The 12,952-nt window shown below is 41.4% G+C and overlaps 2 protein-coding genes across 4 annotated transcripts in view; one reads left to right on the top strand and one right to left on the bottom strand.

The window, feature by feature from the left end:
* The first annotated feature begins 37 nt into the window (after positions 1 to 37).
* Positions 38 to 4,910, top strand: LOC126038254 (prolyl-tRNA synthetase associated domain-containing protein 1-like). Its single transcript, XM_049799722.1, has 4 exons — positions 38 to 511; positions 1,425 to 1,526; positions 2,794 to 3,128; positions 3,901 to 4,910. The coding sequence occupies exons 3-4, from the start codon at positions 3,042 to 3,044 to the stop codon at positions 4,336 to 4,338; spliced, it is 525 nt and encodes a 174-aa protein (XP_049655679.1). The 5' UTR covers positions 38 to 511; positions 1,425 to 1,526; positions 2,794 to 3,041; the 3' UTR covers positions 4,339 to 4,910.
* Positions 4,911 to 5,054: 144 nt separating this feature from the next.
* The window catches only part of CCDC88A (coiled-coil domain containing 88A), an 83,530-nt gene continuing 75,632 nt past the window's right edge, over positions 5,055 to 12,952 (bottom strand). For all 3 annotated transcript variants that reach the window (XM_049799720.1, XM_049799719.1, XM_049799718.1), the window contains 2 exons: positions 11,577 to 11,676; positions 5,055 to 11,019 (listed from right to left, as the gene is read on the bottom strand). In XM_049799720.1, the coding sequence (XP_049655677.1) occupies positions 11,612 to 11,676 (65 nt within the window). In that variant the 3' untranslated portion in view covers positions 5,055 to 11,019; positions 11,577 to 11,611. The remainder of the gene's footprint in view (positions 11,020 to 11,576; positions 11,677 to 12,952) is intronic.

Raw genomic sequence — 12,952 nt, forward strand, 5'->3', positions numbered from 1 at the left:
GCGCCGCCACGCTCGGCTCCCCGGGCGGGGGCGGAGCTTCTCCTCACAGGAGGCCGGAGATCCCCTGACGGGAGTAGGGTCCCGGGCGGCGCCGACCCGAAGGCTGCCGGCCTTCTCCGAGCCGTCTTACCCTCATCCTAGGGTTTCGGGAATTATTTTTTAGATGTGTAATCGACAGGGAACCAAATTGTTCCCTGACATTGTGTAATTCGTGTTGAAGTAAAAGAAGGCAATAAGGCTTACATACCAATCGGGAAGGGGGAAGGGACATATTGTGATTGGGCAAATGCTTTGTGTAAAGAGCAAGGCTTGCCTAAATGTTGCGTAAAGGTCACGGGAAAAGGGCAACGGCTATAATTTACCAGGTAAGGGGGTTAACTCTGCCACGACTGCACTTCTCTACATCACAAGACACTCCCCCCTTGAGAAGATCGACCGAATCTGCCCAGTAACAAACCTGCACGAGCGAAGAAAGAGGAAGCAGGACAAGGCCGAGACTTACAAGAAAGAGGTACATGAACTGTATAAAAGGAATGTAACTATAACAGGAAGTTGCGAGCCGTAGGTGGAGTGCTGACTCCCCGGCCGCCCAGCGCTGCTTGCCTGCTATTCTCAATAAATATATGAATTCTATATTGAATTGGCTCTGTCGATTAATAACATACATATATATATGTATACATACACACACTTAAATTTGGTTTTCTCCTGCCTGCCAGAAGATGGTTGCTTTTCTTTGCAATGTCCTCCTGCCCACCTCCAGTCTAAAGCTTTAACATGGCTGATTTTTTTGGAAATTCTCCCTAATTTGGCATCTGGAAAATAATATCACTTAGTAGACTAGGGAAAAAAAAAAAACCCAAAACTAAGAAGAAGCTCTGTAAGTGGTTTTTGAAAAATCCTTAATGTTCCCTCGATAATGCCTTTTGTAAAACCCAGAGATAATCCCAGGTTACATCCTGTGACATCCTTTAGCCTTGGGGTCTGCTTGGGACAGCACTGCTTCTACGGCCATCTCCATCAGGTGGCTGCAAACGGTGTGTTATGAGTCATAACCATCATTTCCTCCACGTATGTTTGAGCTGTGTGTTTGACAGGCTTTGCCTGTAATGCGGGACTTGCGGTACTTCACACAGGTGGTTTTCGGCACGCTTGCAATGGGTGGTAGCTACGTGTTTTGCTGCCCTCAGTATCTCGCTTCAGCAAGTATTTGGCCATTTATGCCGAGCACTGACAAAAAAAGTGTCCTGTATTTCAAAGGCACCATCTGCTGATGAATGTGCCAGCTGCTGATACCTTATAATGCACAGGGCCCTCGAGTGTTTCTCCAGAGGTAAAATGGGAAAAATAATCTCACATAAATCACAGTAAAAAAAGCTTAAATATCAAAGGTTGTGCAAAGGGCAGTCTGTGTTCCTGCACAGGGAGACAAGTCAGGCAGAAAGACGGCGCAAACACATGGACACCACAGAGCTGCTGGCCCACATGCTGAGGGCAATGCGTCCTTCGTGCGATGGGACTGTCCGGTGAGTCTGGGATTGACCTGAAAAACGTTTTATTTGAAAGATAAATTTAGCATGCAGAACAGTCACCAGAGTTTACTGCAAATCTGCTTTTTGAGTTGATCTTCCGTTGGATGCTGCCTGGAAATCTTTCTGTGTGCTGCTGTAAGGCTCTGGGAATTAGCATGGGATCATATTTTATCCACATGTCTCTTAACCACAGACTCATACTGTTTTAATTTAAAGCTTTATTACAGATTGCCTGTTTTTCTGAAGGGCAAACTGAAAACAAATAATTCCTGATGTCATAGGTCAGGATGATGGTTTGGGTTGCAGAAATACTTTCCGCTTAACTATGTGGCCGTTAATGCTTGGCTTTGTCCCTTAGTTGTAATTCTTGATTATTATTGGTTGCCTTTAAAAAAACACATTTGATTACGCAGTTCTGATTTTTAGTGTGTAGCTTTAACTGAGTAGCTTACCTGGGTCTGATTTTTCTGGCTTTGAATTTTTCTCAACTTCCTTACTTAACAGCAACATTTTCAGCAAAACTGTACATAGGCAACAAGCTAGCACCTGAAATTAGAGTAAGCACAGGTACAAAAAATTTAATACGAATATGTCTGAGAGAAATACCTATTCTGAAACCAGTATTTGAAACAAATAGAGCTCATACTGGACGTGAACTGCGTGGGAGTGGAGGTACAGGGAGTCATACGGAGAAGTGTTATGGAGAGCTTTGTTCTCCAGCTAGGCGAGGCTGAAGGAGGACAGCAGGAGGCTCATGGAGCGGCAAGACGGGAGGGAGGGACAGCCGGATTTTTCTGCCCCTAAGGAGACAGCAAGCTCTGGTCTCTGGTGTGTCACAGAACTGCAGAGGTGGGAAGGCCCCTCTGGAGATGGTCTCAACCCCTGGCTCAAGCAGGGTCAGTAGACAGCAAGCAGGCTGCCTGGGATGGCGTCCCATGGGGTTTGGAGTATCTCCACAGACAGACGTCTTTTGGAGCCTCTCCGGGCACCCCGTTCCCATGTTTGGCTTTAAGGCAGGGGCCTCAGCAACTGGCTCCTATTGCCCAGCTTTCAGCTCGACCCGATGGCCAAGAGTGCTAATTTTTTGTAGTCCGCTCTGTGCTCGCACAGTGCAGCTCTAAATTATAACAAAAAAGCCCAAACAACTTCCACATTAGACATGTTACAGCAATAATGCGTTCAGCCGTTACACCCAGGTCTGAAGCTTAGGGGTTTTTTTTTTCCCTCATGAAAACTTACTGCAAAGGTATTCTATTTACAGCTCACTTCTTGCTCAGAAGCTGCTGACGGACCTCGTTCAGCGGCCTGGCTCCAGTGCAGCCTTCCCAGGGCGGGCTCCGGCCGCTGCCCTGGCAGGGGCCGGCACGGACGCCGGGGCTGCCGTGTGAGGGGCAGGCCGCCATTTCAACGCCACGCCAGGCGCCGCTCGACAGGGCGCGGCCCGACGGGAGGGGCGGAGGAGGCGGCTTTCCCGCCCCTCCCGCCTGGCCCCGGCGGAGCGGGACGGCGATGGCGGCGGCGCCGGAGCTGCGGGAGTCGCTGGCGCAGCGGCTGCGGGACTTGGGGATCGCCACGGTCACCGCCGAGCACCCCCAGGTAAGGGCCGCCGCCACCACCACCGCCGCCGCCGTCTCTCGCTGCCGGCCTTGGCGCTGCCCCGGCCCCTTCCGAGGGGGCTGGGCCGGCAGCGGCCTGCCGCGCTGCCTCTCGGCACCCTCCGGATCTTTAAATCCGGCAATAAAACTCTACGCGCCAACAGGACAGAGCAGGTTACACGGTAGTTTTGTGCCCTATGCGCCATTTTTTAGCATGATAAGTTATCAGTATGGAATTTCTCACCAAATGGATCTACAGGGGCTGGGCCTGGCAGGCAACGTTTGGGGTTTTGGGGCTATTCTGAGCACAGACGTCGAGTTGCATCCCCTCCAGGTTTCTGTCCCCCAGATCCCCTTTTCCCCTCCAGTTCCCCAACTGTTCCAGGAGCTGCGGCCCATCCACTTTTTCACCACGAAGCCACCAGCCTGGAGGATGCTTTCCAAACTTTTTCTCACTACAGTTAAAAGTGCACACACCACATCTTTCCAGCCTGTCTGGACTGGAGCTGGCAAAAAGGAGTGCTGTCAGGCCTGCCTTTTTCAAGTGTGATACTTTCGCTGTATACATCAGACAGAGATGATTCGGACAGTGTGCAGGAACAGTATGTCACATTTTATTCATGTTTTTAAAATTTCTTCATAAAAGCGTACAGCTTTTAGGCTGAGTGTAACAGTCAGTATTTAATAAGTATTTAACAAAAGCTACCTGCCAGTACGCAACTAAAAGTCTTATGGGATACAGAGTCTCACACAACACCATTTGTATTTTCCAGGTGTTCACTGTTGAAGAAATGATGCCCCATGTCCAACACATGAAGGGAGGTCACAGTAAAAACCTTTTTCTTAAAGACAAAAAGAAGAAAGGGTTCTGGCTGGTGACTGTTCTGCACAACAGGCAAGTCAATTTAAATGATCTTGCTAAAAAACTGGGTGTCGGAAGTGGAAACCTAAGATTTGCTGATGAAAACGCCATGCTGGAAAAGCTGAAAGTGGGCCAGGGCTGTGCAACACCTCTAGCCCTCTTCTGTGACCAGGGAGACGTGAGGTTTGTGCTGGATGCTGACTTTCTGGAGGGCGGCCATGAAAAGGTGTATTTCCATCCAATGACAAATTCTGCAACCATGGGCTTAAGCCCCAACGACTTTTTGAAGTTTGTGAGATCGACAGGCCATGATCCCATCATCATACAGTTTGATGAAAATACAAAGTAGATGAAGCTCGCTTTTCTATTCCTAGGCATAGATTTTATAGAGCAAAACTGATGAAAGTCTCATTACAAATAAAATCTGAAAAAAAGCCCAGGCTTACTCTTTTTTTATTTTTTCAATTGTCTAAGTTTATATTGTATAATCTGGTGAGGAAAAAATACTGTCTTCAGGTTGTTAGAAGTTTAACAGAATACTCCTAAAAAGACATGTTTGCAATCTACCACTAAGTAACCAGTAAGTAGAGAAGGTGTTACTTAAATAATGTTACACTGTTTATTGATAAAATGGTTAAAACTGGAACTTCCTGTGCCTAGTACTGGCCTTGAAGGTTTAAACTTAACAGCATTAGGAAGTAACAAATAACTTAAAAGTTCTAAAATACTTGTCAGTACACACAGGATGGAGATGTCTCAATTGTGTACCTGTACCCATTTATCTGCTACTACACATTGCTTTCTTTTTATTATTTTTACCTAATAAAAAACAAGTCGCCTACACTACAGAAAACACATTTGATTGTCTATGTTTTTAGTTGCATTTTCACAGCATCCTCCCCTTGGGAAATGATGAAGTCTTCTGGTGATTGCCCCATGAAGATAGGCACGTGCCTCGCCCCTTTTTCGTGCCTCTCCAGAAACGGCAGAATAGGAGGGAGCCCCCCGAACAGCAGGCAGGGGCGGGGGTGTGACCCACTACCAGCCTGCCTCCTGGCAGGAGTGGTCCAAGGAGGAACGTTAGTGGGGGTTCCTGACCAGGTGGAGTATTGTTTTGGTGACACCTGGGAGGAAAGCCAATAAAACTCAGAACTGTATTAACTTTTGTGCGCCTTTTTTACAGATTCACAAACCCATGGAGGACATGCATCTTCTCTGCTCCACCGTAGCCTTAGCCAGCACCTACAGGAGTGGGAAGAATGGTACAGCAAGTAGCTGTACTTGAGCTTTTCCCTTCAGGAGAAGGGGACTGCATGTACAAACATCAGTGGGTTTAAGAGGCTGAGGGGAAGTTGATTTGGCTTTCACTAGATATATATTTAGTATGGAAGAGTTATCTACTGTCACAAGAACAAGACCAGTACATTCTCAACATTAAAGTTCTAATCTAATCCTTTCTCCTCCTCTCTCCCACCTAAATGAATAAAATGCCCTTCAGACACATCGTGTGTTGAAAACAGAAGCAGCAGAAACTCCTTAAGTCCCATAAACACACTGTAGCAATGAGTACCCACACAAAACCCAAAGATGGGGAGCAGTGAATGCCAGGGGCAAAATCTGAAGGTGATGGGGGGGGAAAGGGGCTTTTGAACACAGCCTAACAAAAATGTCACATACAAGCCACACCTAAAGGCAAGCAGTAGTGTGAACACAAGTTGAGGCAGAACAGAAATAAAGAATACAGAAGAGTGAAGAAAACACACATAAAAGGACTTGCGATCTTGGGCGACTATTTGCTACTGCATCACACTAAAGGATGCAATACTAACAATGACAAAGGGAAACACTTCAAAAGAAACACAAGGCAAAAATCAGCCCATCTGACTCAGTCTCATTCTAGATGGCCAAGACACTTCTATGAGAACATCAACATTTGTGTGTTGGATTGTTTTTCCCCCCCTGTAAGAAAGTGAAATCTTTAATTCTATAGAATGAATAACTACCATTAACTGAGTAAGAAAAAAGCATCTTCTAGGACACGGCAAGTTACTTCACCAATATCCTTAACATGGTTTCCTTAATTTCTGAAGGATTTGGCACCTGTTCTCAGAGGTGTGAACTTAATGACAGAAAATAACACAGCAGTTTAAATTCTCCCTTCCACCTTAGAAAGACACAAACCAGCCCCATCTATCATGGCAGTCATCTCAAATGGGAAAGAAGTGACCTAAAAATGCTGAAGCTATAGAAAAGTCACTAGAAAGATGTCCAGACACATGTGATTTTATATTTGCTGTCAAACAAAAGACTGAAAGGGACATCTGCTATTTGGGAATATTGGATTGGTTAATGAACTCTGGACCAACAAATGTGTTGCTAAATTAGCTAGATATTAAGATACAGTCTTATGTGTCTTTAAAAGTAAAATTTATCTTACCCTCTGCCTGCCACTCACTCTCCTGGCCCTTTAAGGTTTCTTCTTTGTAATAGCCCATAATTCTTTACCACTCCAAGAAAAATACTAAATTTGACTTGTGAAGGTTTTTAAATCCAGAAAGCTTAAGTGTGAGAAACTGTTTTAAAGACATGTGCACAATAGCAGTTTACTATACTTCACAAATCTTAAGATCTGTACTACCTAAAATTTAACTACCTTTGTCATCAGAAGAGAGTCTGAGACTTGTCTCAGCAAAAATAATGACCAAGCAAAATCAAAGTTTCAAATACTACACTTGACAAATCTATAAGGATTTATTTTTGTATTTACTTATGAAATTAGTGTCTTTTTTTTTAAATACTATCAAAATAGTCTATAGTTAAAAGCTACACAGGTCTACACAAGTAAACAACACGAAACTACACACCATCCAGAAAAATTCTGCTAGTTTTACCGGTTTCCTTCCGGAAGAAATACTCACTGAACACATCACCAACTGACTACAGCGCCATTACTTAAAACCAATATCCTTCCAGTAACATCAGTTTCCAGAAAAAGTGTGTATAAATGTACACACAAAATAAGAATAAAAATTATTTGGTTTGGCATTTTAATAACATCATTAATAAATGTATACAATGGCAAACATTAAAAAAATCAATACGTAAAGGAAATTACAGTTTTAAATAAGAGCTTTTAAAGTTTTGTTTCACACCTAGGTACATTCCTTTAAGGCAGTTTTATTAATATCAAAGCATTATTTACATATACATTATCATCTAACTCTAAAAATCATACATGAGCTCCTTTGTTGAGGCTGCATCATGCCTTGGAAAAAGTTTAGAAATAATACATGTTGGGAATGTTAACTAAATCCTCAGCAGACTATCAGAAAAGTAAATAAAAATTACTACAACCTCTTTTGTAATCTTGAACTAACAGTGACAGATTTGGCAACTCTAGTGGTAAAAAGCTGTGTGTGTACTCTTGTATGCTGTCCAACAGCTGCCATGTTCTTCTCCTGGGAGTTCGTGTTTCAGAAAATCTGAAGCGGCTCCCAAATTAAACTTCCATTTTTATTTTATTTTAAGGGCACAGACTGGAAAGATCAAGAAAAAAGAAAATAATTTAAAAATCATCAGAGCACGGTGAACCTCCCGACTGCTCTTCTGCTCTGAAACTTCTTTGCAAAACAAAGTGCTGGGAGAAGTGGATTCTGATCTCTTAAATGGAAACATATCCCCGGTGCTGCTTTTGGCTAATTTAGCAAATACAACCCCAAATCCCACTCTGGCCTCTGTACCGATACAAAGTGGGTTGAAACCTGCTTACAATGGCACAGACAGGCACTAGCCGGGACTCTGGCACACAAACCTGTCCTACGCTAGCCTCTGCCCCAGCAGGATGAAATCTGCCCCCAAACTCTTGCTGATTCTCTTGTACGAGGAAACTTTGCAGAGGTTTTTGGATGAGGGGGGTTCATTTCTAATACACATTATCAGTCAAATAGTAATTGCAAAGTTTGTGACTACACCCTGGCTGTGATTGCATGAATGCTTTAAGAAAGTGTAATAATATGCAAAAAGCAAGCATTGTGACAGGTAATCTTGGACAACTTAATGAATACAGAAGAAAGCTAAGCTAATAACTGAAACATCGGGAGATGCCCGTGTAACAAAAAAAGACACAGCCACGTGCAGTGAGGACAGATTATGATTGCCCAGCAACGCTCCTCATAGAGAAGCGCGTGCCGTGCAGTCGTGGCAATATGCCATGCCACTCTTGCCTAATTCCCAGGGTCTCGGAGAATCTACCTAGACACACACACACAGTGGTTTGGATTCTGTGAATACAGACAGCATTTGGCACTACAGTTTGAATCTGTTAATTCAAGACACACAATGTTCTTCTAAAAATAGTAATGCTACCAAATGGTTAGAGTTCAATAGTTTGAAATGCATCAGTTCTCTGTTGTCAAGAGAGCTCAGAGAATCCTGTCACAATCAGACCCTGAAAGGAGCTTGAAAATACTGTAATTTATAATCAGAGATACTTTCCTAACATTTATGGTATTTCAATTCTCTCTCATAACAGCTATGCCTTCGGTAATGGCTACCGGCATCCCAGACTTCCTATCTTTGCCTATGAAATTCTGTAAAGGCAACTCTTCCTTCAGTCTCTATGGCTCTACCTGTGCTGCAGTACAGGAATGGCAAAGAAATCAGGCTTGACACCAGATTCTTACTGTACTTAGAGTAGTACTCTTCCTCCCAGGCACACCAGGGCTCTGTCTGTCCCGCTTGGTATTGGGGCAGAAACTCAGCTGTGCCCTGAGCTTTGAGTGCATATGGGAACACGCAGATTACCTGTGTACAGCCATACAGGCCCTGACATACTGCACGTCTTCCAGCCACTGCCATCCATCCCACCCACCCCTCTGGTGACATCTCATAGCTGTCATTGCATGGCTTGGAATGCCCCAAATCCTTCTCAAAAATGTCACAGTGTCAGTTACAACATGGGAAAATATTCCAAATGCAAACTGAGCTCTGGCTGCCTACAAAACTATTGCGGAGCTGCACTTCAGGATTGCTCTGGGCTTCAGAACACGCCCGGGATTGCCAATATATGTTGATGCTCTGCAAAACTCACCATGCTTCCACTGAAATCAGTGAAAATCTTGACACCGAGAATAAGGGACCAGAAACGGATGCTAGTGTGAATTGGTAATGAAAATAAACCAATGATTTTAATGAAAAACCAGAAACATCTTCAGAGGAAGAATGGAAATTCTGGATGTTGGAAAGCTACAGAATTGGTCCTATTTTCACTTAAGAGAAAAACCAAAAAATGTTTAAAGTCTCTGTGAAAACAATCCCAGGCTGAACCAAGTATTTATATTGTATAACCAAAATATTCTGTTTAGATCTAGATCTTTTAGCACATTTTATCATAAAAAGTATTTCAGAAGGAAATCATTTTAAGAAAAAAAAAAACCAGAAAATGTCCCCTTCTAAAGCTTATCGAACTTTCCTCTTTTTTCCCCTTTTTGACAAACTTTCAGGGAAATAAAAAAATGACTTGCCACTAGGCTTTTGAATCTGCTGAACTGCATTCTCTCTCCAGTGAAAGATGATTCTGTTCCAGCTGTCCCTGATGGCTTGAGACTTCACAAATGATAAAACCTGTAAGCCTCAAGAATCAAGCTTTTATAAAGTTGAAGTTGTCGTGGCTCTACCACAGAGTCTAAGCAGCAGCGCGATCAATTTGCAGGTAGTCTGCAAACCTACTTCTGCAAGTAATGTCACGCTTACCTTTACTTATGTGAATGGAGATAGCTGTAGATGAAGTTACGTACACGCCTGTTGGAAAACAGGACACTAGGAGGTTACACCATTAACTTAACCCTTTATCATAGGAATATGAATGTGCTTACTGGTTTGTAATAAAACGTAATTATGGTAACTCATTTTGGATCTGCTTAGAAGTTCACGTACACTTCCTTTGAGCTCTCTGCAAATGCTTTCAAGACAACAAATGTATGCAACCATTGAATGTACCGATAACATTTGTTGACTTTAATATAAATCAGTAATGAACAAAATGTATCTTACTATTAAAAGATAACCTTAAGGGGAACTGATTGTAAAATGCATATGATATTATTTACATTTCGTTTTGCCATCAAGAAACCTCCTAAGCCACAATCAGCTCATGTCAAAAGACAAACAATAACAAAAATTAGTCAATACACAAACATTGTAAGACAGTCTTATCCTGGAAGCGCCATTTGTTGAAAACAGCCTTATATTAAAATAAAAGTTATAGAAAAATCATACCTGACAATTTCCTGTCACAAACATCTGAACATATATATGCAGAATAACTTGGGAATGTGAAAAACACAAATGACAAACAATTTCTATGTAATACGATTATCCCATGACTCCCACTTCTGTTAGTTATCGAACTTTTCCATGTATGTAAACAATTTTTTCTCTTGCACTATGCAACAAAAATCAGCATAAACTTTTTAAAGAGCAATTTCATGCAGATTATGCTAACCAAATAAGGCAGTGAAGTGCCAGCAAGCTGTGAGGTTTTTGTATCTGTATATACAGTCAATTTCAACAAAATACTACAGCATTTATTTTAGATTTACAGAAGTAAGTATAAACTGCTAGTTATTGGTTTTTTTGGCTAATTATTAGCAGAAGCTTAAGCAAATCAGTGGCTAATTTCATAAACAGAAGATGAAAGAAGTTTGTTTTTTTTTCCCTTGGAGTAATTCTTGAGACCTTAAAATTCTTGGTCCTTAGGGAGATGAGAACTGTCCTTTATTCAGTAGATCTTAACAGTGCAATGTGCAATAATTCCTAAGACCATCTACAAATTTTCGGCAGTAGACTCCAGTAGAGCTCCTTGATTCAAGGAAGGAAGGAAGGTAGGTAGGTAGGTTTTTATTTCTTGCCTGCTCTAGTCACGAAGAATGTAAAAAATTCCCTTAATATTTATTAATGATTCCTACAGTCGCTGTCTTGTTACTTCAGATATAAAGGCTTCATACTGAGATACTGAAGGACACTTTTCTCTCTGTGTTCAGTTGAAAGGTAGAAAGAGAAAAGAACATAAGAAAAGCTTAAAGTATAGAAGTATAAAATACAGAGTTAAGTCACTAACAGAACTAACAGCACTAATAGCATGCATCAAAGATGTTTTAATGAAGTCAAGAGAAGGACAGAATGCCAAAGACAAGCTTTTATAAAAAGGCAGTTTCCTTGTAGTATAGAATACTCTGTATGTTGTTAAACTATTCTTTTAGATTCATCTGTCCCTTTCTAAGAACTGACTTCAATATTACTTCTTAATGTGATTTCTTTGAAGTTTCTTCTCCCGAGAAATTTGAAAAATAAAAATAAATATAATTTTTACAGGCAAAAGGCTAAATGGGATGAAGTTCCCTGCCTACACAGGCAAAATAACTGCCGTAATACAACCTGTTCTGGCTTAACTAATAAGCAAGACAGAAGCCAGTTAAGCAAGCAGTATTTACATCTGGTTAATGCAATGTGCACTTGTTCTTATATGTAATGCTGTTAGTTTGTTGTAAATGAAATTAATCTCATTTACATTTTGGGCAGGAAACTCACCACTTGGCCCACATCTCATGTAGTGGGTAATAGAATTAGGAGCTTTGTTGCTCCCTAGACCTGCTTTTTGAATTTCTGCTTTCTGGGATAGCTTCCACATCTGCAGAGAAAAGCATTTCATGTTATTCATTGTGTTTATCAGGACAAGAAAAAAACCCTCATGCATTAAAATACATTCTACTTATTAGTAGAGCAAAAGGATATATAAACACTTTTTTTTGTTTTTTTTTAGAAAAAAGGACAGAGGAGAGGGATAGAAGAAACTCAATGGAAGTACCTACTCAACTACACTCATTAAAATTCATCTTAGCTTTTAGAATAACCAGGTATTATTTTCAAAGCCACAATCAGATATACTTAAGTTTTAGATACACTAACCCTAAATTTCTGCATCTATGAAAAGGAAAAAAAAATAATCAGATGTAATTAAGGCTGACTGAACCTAGCAGAGAACTTAACTCATCGTTGCATTTTTACCTGCTACACACTGACAGAGATGTTCACATTCAATTCTGCAAAACAGAAAATCATCTTTGCATGCAACAGCTTGAACATGCAAAATGCAGTATCTTAATTTACTATTCACTTAAAGCAAAGCATCAAGCAAATCTTAACTGCAAGGACATTATTAAGCTTGAACAATAAAACCTTTTTTGGCCAGCAGCAATATATTTAATGTTTATAGTTACCATGCAAAGTCCTAGCTTATAATTTTTAAAGGCAGCAAGGTCCAAGGAATGAGTGCACCATGTGTTTTACAGTCAGCCATTTGAATGGCCGAGGAGCAGTAGTGCTTGGGTCTGAAAGGAGTTTCACAGATCTTTCCACTATTTAAGCACAGACGGAAGACGACATCCATGATGTTATTGTTAAAGCACAAAGACCAAAAAGTGGAGGAAAAATAATCCTTCTCTACATGAAAACATTGTTTTCTTTCATATACAATAAAGAAATGTTGACAATTTATTATTCAGATACATAAAAAAATAATCTTTAGCAGCATGCTTTTGCTGCTGCAGCTGAACTCAACGCAGCAAAAATAGGAGCACCAAAAGTTATTATCCTCAGAACTGAAATGCAATTCATCACAAATTTGTAAAATGATGCAAAATAGTAGCTTGAGCTGGATGAGGCTAGTCTAGAACTCCCACAGAGGATCAGAGACACTAGCACTCAGTTATTCTGAAGCCCTTTGTATTTAAGAGAGAAGCTGTTTTAATACTGCTCCGCCCCGCCCCCCCCCGCCCAATGGAATAAGGTAAAACACAGGCTCAAAAGGCATTAAATATCAGGTATTAATACTCACTATCAGATTTGGTTTGTACGTGAAAGCTTAGTGCTGTGAAAAGAAACTGCAAACTGAAGTGCCCCATGGG

Source organism: Accipiter gentilis, chromosome 5, assembly GCF_929443795.1.
Source record: "Accipiter gentilis chromosome 5, bAccGen1.1, whole genome shotgun sequence".
NCBI classification, from domain to species: Eukaryota; Metazoa; Chordata; class Aves; order Accipitriformes; family Accipitridae; genus Astur; species Astur gentilis.

Bases quoted from the DNA above. Each gene is read 5' to 3' on its own strand.
- LOC126038254 (XM_049799722.1), top strand. From the start codon at position 3,042: ATGGCGGCGGCGCCGGAGCTGCGGGAGTCGCTGGCGCAGCGGCTGCGG. The intron at 3,129-3,900 runs GTAAGGGCCGCC...TGTATTTTCCAG, and splicing joins TCACCGCCGAGCACCCCCAG to GTGTTCACTGTTGAAGAAAT.